The 17189-nt window shown below is 46.5% G+C and overlaps 1 protein-coding gene across 8 annotated transcripts in view; it reads right to left on the reverse strand.

Annotated features, from left to right (window-relative positions):
* Positions 1-17189, reverse strand: part of CPLANE1 (ciliogenesis and planar polarity effector complex subunit 1) — a 150748-nt gene that overhangs the window by 56567 nt on the left and 76992 nt on the right. For all 8 annotated transcript variants that reach the window (XM_075588385.1, XM_075588388.1, XM_075588395.1 and 5 more), the window contains exons 29-30: positions 15365-15453; positions 746-822 (exon numbers count right to left, since the gene is read on the reverse strand). In XM_075588385.1, coding sequence (XP_075444500.1) covers positions 746-822; positions 15365-15453 — 166 coding nt within the window. The remainder of the gene's footprint in view (positions 1-745; positions 823-15364; positions 15454-17189) is intronic.

Below are 17189 nucleotides of genomic sequence, written 5' to 3' on the forward strand. Positions count from 1 at the left end.
GTCAGTCCAGTAACTAAAAGGAGGTGCACGCAGAACAAAAACAAAAGGAACATTCTAGCCACATTGTAAACTTATTGGGCTTATGGCTCCTGAGAATCACTGAACCCAATAAGAAATCACACAACAGCACTCAGATATATGGCAACAAGAGGTCGCACTTACTGGGCCCTGCAACAGAAATCTTTAGGCCCAGGACACATGTAAGGAGCAGGGCCCACCCACTTGTGCAAAATACATTCCAACCCGCTTTCTATGCAGCAGCTTGTACTGAAATGCATGAATACAGGCATACCCTGGTTTAAGGACACTCACTTTAAGTACACTCGCGAGTAAGTACATATCGCCCAATAGGCAAACGGCAGCTCACGCATGCGCCTGTCAGCACGTCCTGAACAGCAATACCGGCTCCATACCTGTACCGAAGCTGCGCGCAAGCGGGGAGACTATAGAGCCTGTTACAAATGCCTTATTTACATCGGTTATGCGCGTATATGACGATTGCAGCACAGTACATGCATCGATAAGTGGGGAAAGTAGTGCTTCACTTTAAGTACATTTTCGCTTTACATACATGCTCCGGTCCCATTGCGTACGTTAATGCGGGGTAGGCCTGTACACCTCCGAGCCCAATATGGATTGTTATTTGCACATCACATTTTGTTTCGTCACTACTTCTGATAAAAGGTGATGTTAACAAGTAACGGATTTGGCATAAACCAAGCACATATGAAATAACTGTACTCACTGCGGTTGCTCCCACATTTTCTGGCTGACGGGTGCTTCAGGACTCTGTGGGCATACATCAAATTCACTGGGCAGATTCTGTGCATGAAACAAAAACCATGCATATCCCGTTTAATAACAAAAAAGAAAAAGCAGAGATCGCACTAACGCAAGGGCATGTGTGTTCTCGGATCACTATGAGAATAATCTCAAGGGCATGTGTGTGCTCGGATCACTGTGATAATAATCTCAAGGACATGTGTGTGCTCGGATCACTATGAGAATAATCTCAAGGGCATGTGTGTGCTCGGATCACTATGAGAATAATCTCAAGGGCATGTGTGTTCTCGGATCACTATGAAAATAATCTCAAGGGCATGTGTGTGCTCGGATCACTATGAGAATAATCTCAAGGGCATGTGTGTGCTCGGATCACTATGAGAATAATCTCAAGGGCATGTGTGTGCTCGGATCACTATGAAAATAATCTCAAGGGCATGTGTGTGCTCGGATCACTACGAGAATAATCTCAAGGGCACGTGTGTGCTCGGATCACTAGGAGAATAATCTCAAGGGCATGTGTGTGCTCGGATCACTATGATAATAATCTCAAGGGCATGTGTGTGCTCGGATCACTATGAGAATAATCTCAAGGGCATGTGTGTGCTCGGATCACTATGAGCAGTGTTCGACAATTGTATACATTTACTCGCCCGGGGCGTGTGGATTTAACCCCCGGGCGAGTAAATATTGGCACAAGCAGCACACGTGTATTTTTTAAATTTCCCGCGCTCGCGCTGCTGTTTTTCCCGCGCTCGCGCTGGAGAAAAAAAAAAGCCAGCTCTCTGAGCAGTGCCTTCGCTCCTCCCCCGCCTCTCAGCAACTTCCCCTCCTCAGCTCTTCCACTCCTCCCCCTTCCGCCAGCCAGCCCCTTCCACGCCTGTCTGCCTCAGGCCCCTGCAGGGCCATCTGTCACCCCCCCTCCCTCCCATCGGGCCATCCGCCCCCCCCCCCCCCTCCCTCCCATCGGGCCATCCGCCCCCCCCTCCCTCCCATCGGGCCATCCGCCCCCCCCCCTCCCTCCCATCGGGCCATCCACCACCCCCCTCCCTCCCATCGGGCCATCCACCCCCCCCCCCTCACCCCAATCTCTCCCAGCCTCCGTGCCCCCCCCCCCTCACCCCACGCGTGCCTCTCCCTGCTCTAAGCAGGGGAAATCCCCTCACCGGAGCCTCTGCCTGCTCTAAGCAGGGGAAATCCCCTCACCGGGGCCTCTCCCTGCTCTAAGCAGGGGAAATCCCCTCACCGGGGCCTCTCCCTGCTCTAAGCAGGGGAAATCCCCTCACCGGAGCCTCTCCCTGCTCTAAGCAGGGGAAATCCCCTCACCGGAGCCTCTCCCTGCTCTAAGCAGGGGAAATCCCCTCACCGGAGCCTCTCCCTGCTCTAAGCAGGGGAAATCCCCTCACCGGAGCCTCTCCCTGCTCTAAGCAGGGGAAATCCCCTCACCGGAGCCTCACCCTGCTCGGTCTAAGCAGGATACTGCGGTGTCGGCGTCCCCCTCTGGAGGGGGCGCGGCCCCTTGCAGAGGCCCTCCTGCCGTGCGGAGGCCCCCGCTGCCATGTGCGACCCCCTGCCTTGCGGGTGAGTGTTTGTGTGTGTGAGTGACAGACTGTGTGTGTGTGTGAGTTTGTCTGAGTGAGAGTGGGTGTCTGTGTCTGTGAGTGTGTCACCCTCTCTCCCTCTCCCTGTGTCACCCTCTCCCTGTGTATGTATGTATGTATGTATGTCTTTATTTGTATAGCGCCATAAAATGTACATAGCGCTTCATAGTAGTAATACATGTCATATAAATAACAAATATAAATAACAGATCATGGGAATAAGTGCTTCAGACATACTGTAAAAGTAACATTAAGGAAGGAGTCCCTGCTCCGAGGAGCTTACAATCTAATTGGTAGGTAGGGAGAACGTACAGAGACAGTAGGAGGGAATACTAGTAAGTGCGTCTGCAGGGGGCCAAGCTTTGTGTCATGTGTCCATGATTATCCAGTGCTACTCATAGGCTTCTTTAAGCAGATGTGTCTTAAGGTGGGTCTTAAAGGTGGATAGCGAGGGGGCTAGTCGGGTATTGAGGGGAAGGGCATTCCAGAGGTGTGGGGCAGAAAGTGAGAAAGGTTTAAGGCGGGAGAGAGCTTTAGATACAAAGGGGGTAGTAAGAAGACTTCCTTGAGAAGAACGCAAGAGTCGTGATGGTGCATAGCGAGAAATTAGGGCTGAGATGTAATGAGGGGCAGAAGAATGTAAAGCTTTAAAAGTGAGCAGTAGAATTGAGTGTGAGATACGCGATTTAATCGGAAGCCAGGAGAGGGATTTCAGCAGGGGAGACGCTGAGACAGATTTAGGAAAGAGTAGAGTGATTCTGGCAGCAGTGTTTAGGATAGATTGTAGGGGAGACAGGTGAGAGGTAGGAAGGCCGGACAGCAGGAGGTTGCAGTAATCGAGACGTGAGAGAATGAGGGCCTGAGTCAGAGTTTTAGCAGTTGAGTAACAGAGGAAAGGGCGTATCTTTGTGATATTGCGGAGGAAAAAGCGACAAGTTTTAGAAACGTTTTGAATATGAGAGGAGAATGAGAGAGAGGAATCAAGTGTGACCCCTAGGCAGCGTGCTTGGGCTACTGGGTGAATGATCGTATTTCCAATAGCAATGTGGAAGGATGTAGTAGGGCCAGGTTTGGGAGGTAGTATAAGGAGCTCTGTTTTTGTCATGTTAAGTTTCAGTCGGCGGATGGCCATCCAGGATGATATTCCAGAGAGGCATTCAGAAACTTTGGTCTGTATAGCAGGTGTAAGGTCAGGGGTTGAAAGGTAAATTTGTGTGTCGTCAGCATAGAGGTGATATTTAAACCCAAAAGATGTGATTAGGTCACCTAGAGAGAGTGTGTAGAGAGAAAAGAGAAGGGGTCCCAGGACAGAGCCCTGGGGTACCCCCACAGAGAGATCAATAGAGGAGGAGGAGGTGTTAGCAAAAGAGACACTGAAGGTACGATGGGAGAGGTAAGAGGAGATCCAGGATAAAGCTTTGTTCCGAATACCAAGAGTATGGAGAATGTGAAGGAGAAGAGGGTGGTCCACGGTGTCGAATGCTGCAGAGAGGTCGAGTAATATGAGCAGAGTGTAATGACCTCTGTCTTTGGCAGCGTGGAGGTCGTCAGTTATTTTAGTGAGGGCTGTTTCCATGGAGTGAGCAGTGCGGAAGCCAGATTGTAGAGGGTCTAGTACAGAATAGGTGTTGAGAAAGTGTAGCAATCGAGAGAATACAAGACGTTCAAGGAGTTTGGAGGCAAAAGGCAGGAGGGAGACAGGTCGATAGTTAGAAGGACAGGTAGGGTCAAGCTTGCTGTTTTTGAGTAATGGTATAACGGTTGCATGCTTGAAGGATGAAGGAAAGGTACCAGAGTAGAGGGAAGAGTTAAAGATCTGTGTGAGCATAGGGATTATAGAAGGAGCAAGAGGTTTTAGGAGATGGGAGGGAATGGGATCAAGAGGGCAAGTGGTAGAGGGAGAAGAGGAGATCAGCAGTGATACATCCTCCTCCGAGATAGCAGAAAAAGAGTCAAGAAAGACAGGAGGAGAGTTGGGAAGCATTGTGGGATGGGAGGAGGCAACAGATGGGATGTTCTGCCGTATGGACTCCACCTTTTTCTTAAAAAAGTCCTGAGGTGAGATGGAGGAAGAAGAGGAGGCAGCTGAGGGTGGTCTGAGTAGAGAGTCAAAGACAGAAAAGAGACGGCGTGGGTTAGACTTGTGTGTGTTGATTAGTGATGAAAAGTAGGTTTGTTTAGCCTGAAAGAGGGCAGAGTTGAAACAGGATAGCATAAATTTGTAGTGAATGAAGTCTGCGAGCGTATGAGATTTCCTCCAGAGGCGTTCAGAGGAACGAGTGGAGGAACGCAGCATACGTGTGTGGGAGTTTAGCCAGGGTCTGGGGTTAGAAGGGCGAGGACGGCAGAGAGAAAGTGGGGCATGAAGATCAAGAGAGGAAGATAAGGCAGAGTTGTAGTTCCTGACCAGGTTGTCAGGGTCTGAAGCAGAACTGAGAGAGGAGAGGGAGGAGCGTAAAGTGGAATCAAGAGCTGGTAGGTTAATAGAGCGCAGGTTTCTGGAAAAACGAGGGCGAGATGGAGATGGAGAGAAGCGAGAGAGAGAAAATGAGATGAGGTGATGGTCGGAGAGAGGAAAAGGGGAAATGGAGAAGTCGGAGAGAGAGAAGTTTTTAGTGAAAACCAGGTCTAAGTAATGGCCATCTTTGTGGGTGCTGGCTGCAGTCCACTGTTGAAGGCCAAAAGAAGAGGTTAGAGAAAGAAAGCGGGAAGCCCAAGGGAGAGAGGGGTCATCAATGTGGCAGTTGAAGTCCCCAAGGAGAAGAACAGGGGAGTCTGAGGAGAGAAAGAAAGAGAGCCAGGATTCAAAGTGAGAGAGAAAGGCAGAAGGGGGATGAGTAGAGGAAGGTGGGCGATAGATGACCGCCACATGGACCGGGAGAGGAGAGAAGATCTGGACTGTGTGAGCCTCGAAGGAGGGAAAAGCAAGAGAGGGGGGAATAGAAACTGTTCTGTAACGGCAGAGAGAGGAGAGCAGGAGCCCCACGCCTCCACCCCTGCCACCAGGGCGTGGAGTGTGGGAGAAGGAAAGGCCACCATAGGAGAGGGCAGCTTCCAGAGCAGAGTCAGACTGAGTGAGCCAGGTCTCAGTTATAGCAAAGAGAAGCAGGGAGTGAGAGAGAAAGAAGTCATGCACAGAGAGGAACTTGTTAGAGAGGGAGCGAGCATTCCAAAGGGCACAGGAGAAAGGGAGAGAGGAGGGAGGGTGGCAGGGGATGGGTATGAGGTTGGAGGGGTTTACACCAGAAGGAGTAGAAGTTGCATGTGGAAGGCGAGGACGAGAGCAAGTAGAAATAAGGCAGGGACCAGGATTGGGAGAGATATCCCCAGAAGCAAGGAGGAGAAGCATGGACAGAAAGAGAATGTGAGAGGATGATTTGTAGGGGTGTGTTTTAGTGCAGGCGGCATAACTGTGTGGTGACAGAGGGCGCAGGTAAGAGAGGAGTTCATGTGAACTGAGAAGTGGTGAAGTAAGGAGAGATGGCGAAATATGAATAGAGTTAGAGACATGATGAGGCTGGTGGAAGGAAGTGCATAATTTGAGAATAAGTGAGGTTACAGTAAATATAAAAAGTAAAGGTGGCATCACAGCAATAGTAATGTGTTGAGATGTGCAGTGTGGGATGATAACCTCCTTTCCAGCGTAGTTCAAATGCAGGAATCAGAAGCAGTAGATTGTGTCCACTTTTTCCACTTCTTTTTTGAACTTCCTTTTTTAAACTTGCATACTACTTGAAAGATTTCTACTTAAAAGCATTTCTGCTTAAGAGCAAAGGCTGCAAGCAGCAATGGCTGTTGTAAGTGTCACCCTCTCCCTCTCCCTGTGTCACCCTCACCCTGTGTCACCCTCACCCTGTATCACCCTCTCTCTGTGTCACCCTCTCCCTGTGTCTCCCTCTCCCTGTGTCACCCTCTCTCTCCCTTCCTCTCCCTGTGTCACCCTCTCCCTCTCCCTGTGTCACCCTCTCCATGTGTCACCCTCTCCATGTGTCACCCTCTCCATGTGTCACCCTCTCCCTGTGTCACCCTCTCCGTGTCACCCTCCCTCTCCGTATCACCCTCCCTCTCCCTGTGTCACCCTCTCCCTGTGTCACCCTCCCTCTCCGTGTCACCCTCTCCCTCTCCCTGTGTCACCCTCTTCCTCTCCCTGTGTCACCCTCTCCCTCTCCCTGTGTCACCCTCTCCCTCTCCCTGTGTCACCCTCTCTCTCCCTCTCCCTGTGTCACCCTCTCCCTGTGTCACCCTCTCCGTCTCTGTGTCACCCTCTCCCTCTCCGTGCCACCCTCCCTGTCCCTGTCACCCTCCCTCTCCCTGTGTCACCCTCCCTCTCCCTGTGTCACCCTCCCTCTCCCTGTGTCACCCTCCCTCTCCCTGTGTCACCCTCCCTCTCCCTGTGTCACCCACCCTCTCCCTGTGTCACCCACCCTCTCCCTCTCCCTGTGTCACCCTCTCCCTGTGTCACCCTCCCTCTCCCTGTGTCACCCTCCCTCTCCCTGTGTCAACCTCTCCCTCCCTCCCTGTGTCTCCCTCTCTCCCTCTCCCTGTGTCACCCTCTCCCTGTGTCACCCTCCCTCTCCCTGTGTCACCCTCTCTCTCCCTCTCCCTGTGTCACCCTCTCTCTCCCTGTCCGTGTCACCCTCTCCCTGTCCCTGTGTCACCCTCTCCCTGTCCCTGTGTCACCCTCTCCCTGTCCCTGTGTCACCCTCTCCCTGTGTCACCCTCCCTCTCCCTGTGTCACCCTCCCTCTCCCTGTGTCACCCACCCTCTCCCTGTGTCACCCACCCTCTCCTTGTGTCACCCACCCTCTCCCTGTGTCGCCCTCTCCCTGTGTCGCCCTCTCCCTCTCTCTGTCACCCTCTCCCTCTCTCTGTCACCCTCTCCCTCTCTCTGTCACCCTCTCCCTCTCTCTGTCACCCTCTCCCTCTCTCTGTCACCCTCTCCCTCTCTCTGTCACCCTCTCCCTCTCTCTCTCTCTGTCTGTCTCCCTCTCTCTGTCGCACTCTCTCTTTGTCTCTCATTCTCTCACTGTGTGTGTCTCTCATTCTCTCTCTTTCTCTGTGTGTCTCTTTCTCTGTGTGTCTCTCTTTCTCTCTGTGTGAGTGTGCCGCTCTCTGTGTGTGTGTGGGTGTCTGTCTGTCTGTCTCTCTCTGTCTCTCTCTGTGAAGCGCCGACGTCCAGACACTGGTTAAGGGGTTCAGGAAACTAGTCATTCACATCTGGCTTTTATTTCTAGATCCGACATTGACACACACACACACACACACGACTAATTGTAGTATAATGTAATACAATAAATACATTTATGTCAAAAACGAATGTTGTTCTGACTAGGAATTTATTAAATGTATTTTATTTATATATTTTATTTTAAAGCGGGGTTGGGGGCGGGACTAGGGGCGGAGTTGGGGGTGGGACTAGGGGCGGAGTTGGGGGCGGGACTAGGTGGCGAGTAGATTTTTTGGTTGGGCGAGTAGATTTTTGGGTGATTTGTCGAACACTGACTATGAGAATAATCTCAAGGGCATGTGTGTGCTCGGATCACTATGAGAATAATCTCAAGGGCATGTGTGTGCTCGGATCACTATGAGAATAATCTCAAGGGCATGTGTGTGCTCGGATCACTATGAGAATAATCTCAAGGGCATGTGTGTGCTCGGATCACTATGAGAATAATCTCAAGGGCATGTGTGTGCTCGGATCACTATGAGAATAATCTCAAGGACATGTGTGTGCTCGGATCACTATAATAATAATCTCAAGGGCATGTGTGTGCTCGGATCACTATGAGAATAATCTCAAGGGCATGTGTGTGCTCGGATCACTTTGAGAATAATCTCAAGGGCATGTGTGTGCTCGGATCACTACGAGAATAATCTCAAGGGCATGTGTGTGCTCGGATCACTATGAGAATAATCTCAAGGGCATGTGTGTGCTCGGATCACTACGAGAATAATCTCAAGGGCATGTGTGTGCTCGGATCACTATGAGAATAATCTCAAGGGCATGTGTGTGCTCGGATCACTATGAGAATAATCTCAAGGGCATGTGTGTGCTCGGATCAAAACGAGAATAATCTCAAGGGCATGTGCGTGCTCGGATCACTACGATAATAATCTCAAGGGCATGTGTGTGCTCGGATCACTATGATAATAATCTCAAGGGCATGTGTGTGCTCGGATCACTATGAGAATAATCTCAAGGGCATGTGTGTGCTCGGATCACTATGAGAATAATCTCAAGGGCATGTGTGTGCTCGGATCACTATGAGAATAATCTCAAGGGCATGTGTGTGCTCGGATCACTATGAAAATAATCTCAAGGGCATGTGTGTGCTCGGATCACTATGAGAATAATCTCAAGGGCATGTGTGTGCTCGGATCACTATGAGAATAATCTCAAGGGCATGTGTGTGCTCGGATCACTATGATAATAATCTCAAGGGCATGTGTGTGCTCGGATCACTATGAGAATAATCTCAAGGGCATGTGTGTGCTCGGATCACTATGATAATAATCTCAAGGGCATGTGTGTGCTCGGATCACTGTGAGAATAATCTCAAGGGCATGTGTGTGCTCGGATCACTATGAGAATAATCTCAAGGGCACGTGTGTGCTCGGATCACTATGAGAATAATCTCAAGGGCATGTGTGTGCTCGGATCACTATGATAATAATCTCAAGGGCATGTGTGTGCTCGGATCACTATGAGAATAATCTCAAGGACATGTGTGTGCTCAGATCACTATGATAATAATCTCAAAGGCATGTGTGTGCTCGGATCACTATGAGAATAATGAACATCAAAAAGAAACACTATCATATACAATGTCAGTCCCCAATGGAAAAAGCTAAATCTTGGAAAGCACTTATCAGGGAAAGTGCTTCTGGAAAAACAGACGTGACTTCAAAAAGGATCATCTGAAGAGTCTGCAGCCTCACGGGACCTGGTCCAAGGAAAACCCGCAAACACAAAAAGAAGCGCAAACTCCCACAGCGTGATCCAGGCTTTAATGTCACAAATAGTTCAAGTGACAAATGCTCTGACAAAATGTAACATGAAGACCATGGGGTAAAAAGGAAAAATCAAACGTATAACAAGTGACAAGAGAATAAAAAATGGTAAAAAGGGGAAAAACAGCGGAAGACAAAAATGAAAAAAACAAAACAACAAAACAAAAGGTAAATCAAACAGCCAGAGCGGAATCAAAATACGCAAGTGCCCTTACAGGATAAATATGAAATATCCGCCTATCCATGTTGTGACATAGTCCAAAGATGTTAGGCAGCTTTCTGCCCCATTTTAGGTCAGAAAGTGCAGGAATAGTTAAAAATAATCCGTTCCACAGCTTCCCATTAACTCAGCCAGCTGGATGGAAAATCCAGACCACAGATTACAATGGCTCTAGTTCTCCCTCACCTGCTCTTCTAATCACATGCACAGGTATTTAGAGCAGAGAGGTTTTGCATTTCACTCTCTCTCCTTAGAGCCTGGAGGCTGGGGGTATCGCTGCTCCCCGGAATCCAGTTCGGGGTGGACGGCCCCTCCAAGTATCATAGTACGAGAGGATTTGCCTGGACATTTGGGACCGAGTTCCCACCACGAACAGATAAGAAAAAACAAATGGTTATTGCTGTTGCTAAAAGACTGTGCTGTATTTGTGACCCTAAATGAGAGAGCATTGTTTTAAGCTGGGGAACCAGGTTAGTTGGCCAGCAGCTGTTAGAGAGATTGATTCTGATGTGTAGTTAGATCCCTGAAAGGGATAGGATTTTGTTTATATGATTTTGGTTTTATTTCTTAAAAATAACAGTGTGGGAAATACTGTAACACTGAAATGCGTGAACTGCTGAATGAAAGTATCTGAGTACCTCTAATCTACACTTGTTAAAGCTGCAGTACCTTACTTGGATGAAAATAAAGCAGGCAGAAGCCTGAGTTAAGCAGCATAATACTTTGCATGATCCTGTTTTTTTGTATAAATAACCCTAGAAGACTGTGTCGGGAAGAACCCAGACAGACGTCAGCGCTACAAAAGAGGGTCGTTTGTCACATATGGTGGAGTATGCGGGTCGACACTAAAAAGTCTGTGGGTTTGCAAATAAATGCGGGGGTTTAAAATGGCCGCCCAGCCGAAGATAAAGTACAGATGCTATGAGTGAAGTCTGTCCCCCTGTGTATATCAGTTGTGCTTCTAGCATACACAGAGAATGTGCGAAGTGTGGATGCAATAGCACCCTGAACCCAAACAGAAAACCAAAATGTTTTGCTGAAGAAAAATTGCATCTAGCAAGTGCTGTTTGTAAAGCTAATGCCTTTTGCTGAAGTGAGTGCATTTGCAGCTAGCAAGTGCTGTATGTAAGTTGCTGAAGTGAGTGAAATTGCAGCTAGCAAATTGTCCCTGCCGGGTTTCTAAAATGGCCGACGTGAAATGTTTGTTTTGTAATGTACATTTCATGAAAAACAGTGTCCCTTCAGGCCATACGATGATGATGATGACGACGACGATTCGTATGTGGCCCCTGGAAGAGAGCCGTACCTACAGATGAATTTAGTATGCTGGGCCTGTCGTGAAGTAGGTCACATGGAAGATGTGTGCCCCAAAATGTTCAAAGACAAACAGCTGCAAAAGCAACCAACGCCCTGTGAGTGCAAGCAAGATGTGGAAGCTGATACCAGTGAGTGTGTGCCCAGTACCACTGATATCTCTGGAGCTAATAAAGCAAAAAGAAAGAAGAAGAAAAAGAAAACTGTTCCTCAAGTCACAGGGGAAGTGACCGAGCCACTTGAACCTGCGCTGTCAGGACATGCGTCAGAAAGGCACCGAGATGTGCTGCAGACCGGAGGGACCGGCAGAATTGTCACGGGAACAGTGGCAAAGTAAAAGGAGGAGCAAAGGGAAGCTGAATCCTTGAACCAGGATAAAGAGGCTTTGGTTTCTGCACTCCAAGCTGCCCGCCATGATTATGAAGTCCTGTGGCAGGATTTAGTGAAGGAGCGAGAATGTTGGAAGAAGGTGCAAGAAGCGAACGCAGAGTTACAGAGGTGTATACTCCCAGCTTTACAAGAGCACGAGGCTTTGAAGAAAACAGAGTCTCTCTTACGGAGTGAGATGGAAGAGGTGACGACTAGTCTGGAAAAGGCCAACACCGTACACTTAAAGTTAGTGTACTTAAAGCGGGGTATGCCTGTAATTGCTATCCTAAAACAGAAATACGGGAAAGCTCTACAAGAGGTTCACGCACTCAGCACAGAGGTGCAAAACTCACGCCTGGAGGGCCACGGTCTGAACACAGAGCTGGGAATGTTGAAGCAAACCCATGAGATTGCCCTAAGTGAGTTAGAGACTGTAAAGCAAGAAAATGAGAGGCTGAAATTGGAAAATTCAAATTTGACTGTCCAAGCAGAAAAAGTAAAGAAACAGTTGACTCAGGAAAAATTAGAAGTGCAGGAAGCACTACAGAATGCATTGATGCACACTCAGAGCCAGCACCAGGAAGAAATGGACGCTCTGAGAACAGAATTGCGACATGTATGCACAAAACAGAATTCTCTCGTGGAGGAACTTAACGTTTTGAAAAAGGAGAAAAGCATTAGAATAATTCAGAAGCACTGCAAAGCTCTTATCCAAGGAAGAAGGGAAAGAGAAAATTATCGGCGTAAACGCGCCGCAACTATCATCGTACAGGCTACCTACAGAGGGATGAAAATTCGTCAGTTTAATCGCCGGAATAAAGCAGCCTGTGTTCTTCAATCATTCTACTGTGCCCGCATGGTACAAAACAGGTTCCTCATTATGAAAGGAGCAACTATAAAAATTCAGTCTCTGACTAGGATGACACAGAACAGGATTCGCTATCAAACCCTGAGAAAGGCGTCACTGGTTATCCAGCGGTACTTTCGCCTGAATAAATGTAGGCCTCAGGAAAGAGAGGCCCAAGGCTACATGCCTGCTGGCTGCAAAGATAAAATGCCACACGGTACAGCCAGAGTTATTGAGAGCCCCATCAAGGTGAAGGTGCTCCAGGTAATTAGCGCTTCATCTTCTACGTACCATATAATTGCCCCAAAGGGAAAATCCCAAATCTCTAAGAGTGAAGATGGTTGTGAGAAAATACATGGCAGTAAGAAGTACCATAAAGGTTCAAAGGTTGCAAAGCAAAAGCGACGAAGGTCAACGCTGGCCTTGAATTTATCCAGATCTCGCCACTCTGGGCCACAATATAAAGACAAAGACTATCCGGCCCCAGAGTTCCGTCAGAAGCTAAAGAGACAGTCCGACCATGTGCAAGAGACAGAAAGCGTTAAAATGAACTCTGAGGATATAATGGACTGGAAGTCAAGAATAAAAAAGTAGTGGAACTAACCAATTGGGTTACACGTGCGGACTATGTCACTACTACAGTATATGCTATACTATGCCTTTAGAATGCATAGTATATAGAATGCATTTTTGTAAATATTGCAATGTTGTATTTTTTTTTCTTCTCTTCATTGAAAATGTAGGTAAAACTACAAATTAATATACAGGGTTGATGGCCCTTAAGATTACAAGGCTGTAGTATAAGAAAAAAAATAGTGGTAGCTTACAATATAGAAAAAATGCCCTTTTCGGTTGGTAAATATATAATGAGGTTCATATTCTAGAGTAGAAAAACCCAGGGAGGTAATAGAAATTGTTTGGTTTTGTGAATATATTTAGCATATCCTGGGTTGTAAGAATGTGTGCTAGACACTTATTTTTCAAAATAGTTCCCTAATAGAGAGCAACAAAATATGTTTGCCAAGTATAGTCTCTTATGACGAAACCTATTGTCCATAATTGCCGTGGAAAAAGTTCATATTCGTGTCATGTGAATACTTAATGTTGTACTGAGGAGTTAGCTCAAGTATTTCAGGTAGGACGCTCACCCCAGTGAGGTCCATGGCCGCTCACCCCAGTAGGTGTGAGCTGGGGAGGGGGATATGTGACATAGTCCAAAGATGTTAGGCAGCTTTCTGCCCCATTTTAGGTCAGAAAGTGCAGGAATAGTTAAAAATGATCTGTTCCACAGCTTCCCATTAACTCAGCCAGCTGGATGGAAAATCCAGACCACAGATTACAATGGCTCTAGTTCTCCTTCACCTGCTCTTCTAATCACATGCACAGGTATTTAGAGCAGAGAGGTTTTGCATTTCACTCTCTCTCCTTAGAGCCTGGAGGCTGGGGGTATCGCTGCTCCCCGGAATCCAGTTCGGGGTGGACGGCCCCTCCAAGAATCACAGTACCAGAGGATTTGCCTGGACACTTGGGACCGAGTTCCCACCACGAACAGATAAGACAAAACAAATGGTTATTGCTGTTGCTAAAAGACTGTGCTGTATCTAGTGACCCTAAATGAGAGAGCATTGTTTTAAGCTGGGGAGCCAGGTTAGTTGGCCAGCAGCTGTTAGAGAGACTGAGTCTGATGTGTAGTTAGATCCCTGAAAGGGATAGGATTTTGTTTATATGATTTTGGTTTTATTTCTTAAAAATAACAGTGTGGGAAATACTGTAACACTGAAATGAGTGAACTGCTGAATGAAAGTATCTGAGTACCTCTAAACTACACTTGTTAAAGCTGCAGTACCTTAGTTGGATGAAAATAAAGCAGGCAGAAGCCTGATTTAAGCAGCATAATACTTTGCATGATCCTGTTTTTTTGTATAAATAACCCTAGAAGACTGTGTCGGGAAGAACCCAGACAGACGTCAGCGCTACAAAAGATTGGCGTTTGTCACAGTGTGAACACATTGGAAGCCGGCGCTGTGACCGATGATAGGGTCTCCTTCCCACTGCAGGACACTGTAAGTGAAGTAAGCAGGAGGGAAAGGAGCTCGGTCACAACTCCACAGTGGTCCTCTGCCCCAACCGGGCCACAATTACACTGTACACAGGTGTGCGGACAGGCTGGAGGACAGGCAAAAACGCTACTCCAAATGTCTTCATGGGGGTTGTGCTAGGATTGCACACAGGAACCGGATGTTCTTCAAACACTATGCACCTCACATGGCTGCGGGACGTCACAAAGCTTTACGGATTGACTGTGATGTATGGCTGGGAGCCAGATAAGGCGTACAGTATGTATACATGAAACAATAACTACAAGAAGAAATGAATGCTTGAAGATGTACTGACAACACAACGCAAGTCATTTATTCTGTGCTGTTTCCAGCTAAAATGTCATAACCTAAAACAAAGTGCTCTGAAATCAAACACTCGGCCCCCAAAGGCCTCCAACAGGACAGGGTTTTAAGATTTCTGTAAATACAATCAGCTACATTTAAACTAGTATACAGTACATGACGCTGTTCTTAGTTCACTATATATACTATATATACATATATATATATATATATATATATAAAATCAAAAATGAATATCGTTAGCCACAGAACGGTATCATCTATTCATTTTTGATTATTAAGATCGGCTAACATGGTATATATACATACATATACATATATATACACATATATACACACACATACATACACACACAGTTGTGTGAAAAAGAAAGTACACCCTCTTTGAATTCTATGGTTTTACATATCAGGACATAATAACAATCATCTGTTCCTTAGCAGGTCTTAAAATTAGGTAAATACAACCTCAGATGAACAACAACACATGACATATTACACTGTGTCATGATTTATTTATTTGCATGTCATTTCCTAGAATCCCTTGCTGCAGTGGAAGCACTGTGTGCTGGGTGATAATGGTGAAAAGCGGGGTTGCAGACCTGTCTAAGACATGCAAATGAGCACTCAGTAATATTTCCATTTGAAATGAGAGAGAGAGAGAGATTACATACTTAAAAACATCTTCACATTCTTTTTGTATTAAAATGGAGGACATTGCCAAAAAAAAAAAAAATCACTTTCTACATCCAGATGCGGTCTTATTACAGTTATTTTAAACTGATATTATTTGTAGAAAAAAGTTGTAAAACATGTCTTGCCTCTTCCTGCTGCTGCTGCTGCTGCTTGGGTCGTATGCTGATAGAAATATTCAGGCTTCTTTGGGTGTCAAGTTGCTCATCTTGTTCATCTGTGGGAAAAAAATATACAAATGTACATTATTATTCTAAAGCGGTATAAATAAAACACCCGGCATATCTACTGTTCTCCATCTTACACTAATAAATAGGAGACATCATATTTACTATGATATAATGTTCTTAAGTGGATTGTGTAGTTGCTTTCTTTAATCATTTTGCAGTAGGGTAACAAAAAATTTTTGTTGGTCTTTCATCAACATAGTACTGTACTATGTGTAATGTCAACCCCACCCACTGAAATGTTAATGACCCATGAGGACAAAAGGACTTTGAAGCCACAGCTGCATTCAATCTGAACCCCTTCAGTCAACATTTGCGTCGCTCCAAAGACGGACAACCTTTGACACAACCAAAGTGTGTGAGCCATTTGCTTATGTTTGGTGATGTTAAAGCTGCTCTATTTCAATCTGAAAGTCATCAGCCCTTTTACCCCCTGTACCCAATTTTCCAACTCTTCGTCCATGAAATGTCGGTGAATTCACTGTATAACCTCTGTTCATTTAATGTGACCATGTATTGTTATAACTCGGTGCCCAGGACATACTTGAAAAGGAGAGGCAACTCTCACTGTATTACTTCCTGGTAAAATATTTTATAAATAAATACATCACTTTGAATATCAATGTCATGTACAATTTGAGCATACAAAATGGAGGAATATTGCTGTTTGATCAAGATAAGAACATGTGACATTGTGCCGCCAGCACTGTATTAGGAAAAATCAAATACACAAAGATAGAACGAGAGCTGAAACAATAGAGAAACTACTGTACTAAGTGAGAAGGAAAAGGAAGTGCAGGAACTCCTCGGTATCTCACAATGTGAGAGATTAAGCAATATTGCAATATTTTGGTCCGCAGTAGGAACATTTATCGATACAACTGTTGTTGTTGATCAAGGACCAAATTGTTGAAATATTGCCGACTAATCCCACTAGCTATGTCAGTCTTCCTTGCTGAGCACCTGGGCATTTTATGAGCCGTCTTCGTGAGTGGCACCATTTGCTGCAAGAGTATATAGAAAATTCAAGGAGCTATACACCTGCATTTGGCCTAAAGTGAAGATAAAGGAAGAAATCGCTCAAAACGCTCACTTCGGAAAACTGAGAAATGTTCAGAAGTAACTTTGCCAAAAACTCAAACACATAAAATACAGTATGAACTTAACAAATGCAATAAAGTGACACAGATAAGAAAGGCACTCGGGCTACGGGGTAATCCAAACTTCGTCTATTTATGTCCCTCCAAAAAAAAATGAACTACAGCTATTTTAAGGGACAACAATGGATCGGCACTCATATATATTGAAAAGTAAAAATTGAAAGACAAACGTACAGTATCAGTGTAGCTGGACTCAACTCATTTTTATTGCAGAATCCGTTTTGGAGAATTGTTACAGAAATCAAAAAGCGGGGTTAGACCTAATCTTATACTATATTTGTGAAAGCACTGTATGCCTGTCTGCATGGCCTCTGTCCCTAGGGGAAATCTCATTGGTCCCTTGGCACGCCCGCCCCCGCTCCCGCACACCTCTCATTGGCCTGAGGCGGAGTGACGGGCCAAAGGACACACAACACACACACACACACACACCGTCCGCCCGCCCAGGTAAGTCACACCACTGCGCGTCCCGCCTCAACTGATGGCCCCAGTAACTCACCTATTTCAGCCTCGCGCCACAGGCCCACACATGCACGCGCTTCCTGCCGCCGCCGCCTGCACGCGCC

Source organism: Ascaphus truei, chromosome 1 (assembly GCF_040206685.1).
Source record: "Ascaphus truei isolate aAscTru1 chromosome 1, aAscTru1.hap1, whole genome shotgun sequence".
NCBI classification, from domain to species: domain Eukaryota; kingdom Metazoa; phylum Chordata; class Amphibia; order Anura; family Ascaphidae; genus Ascaphus; species Ascaphus truei.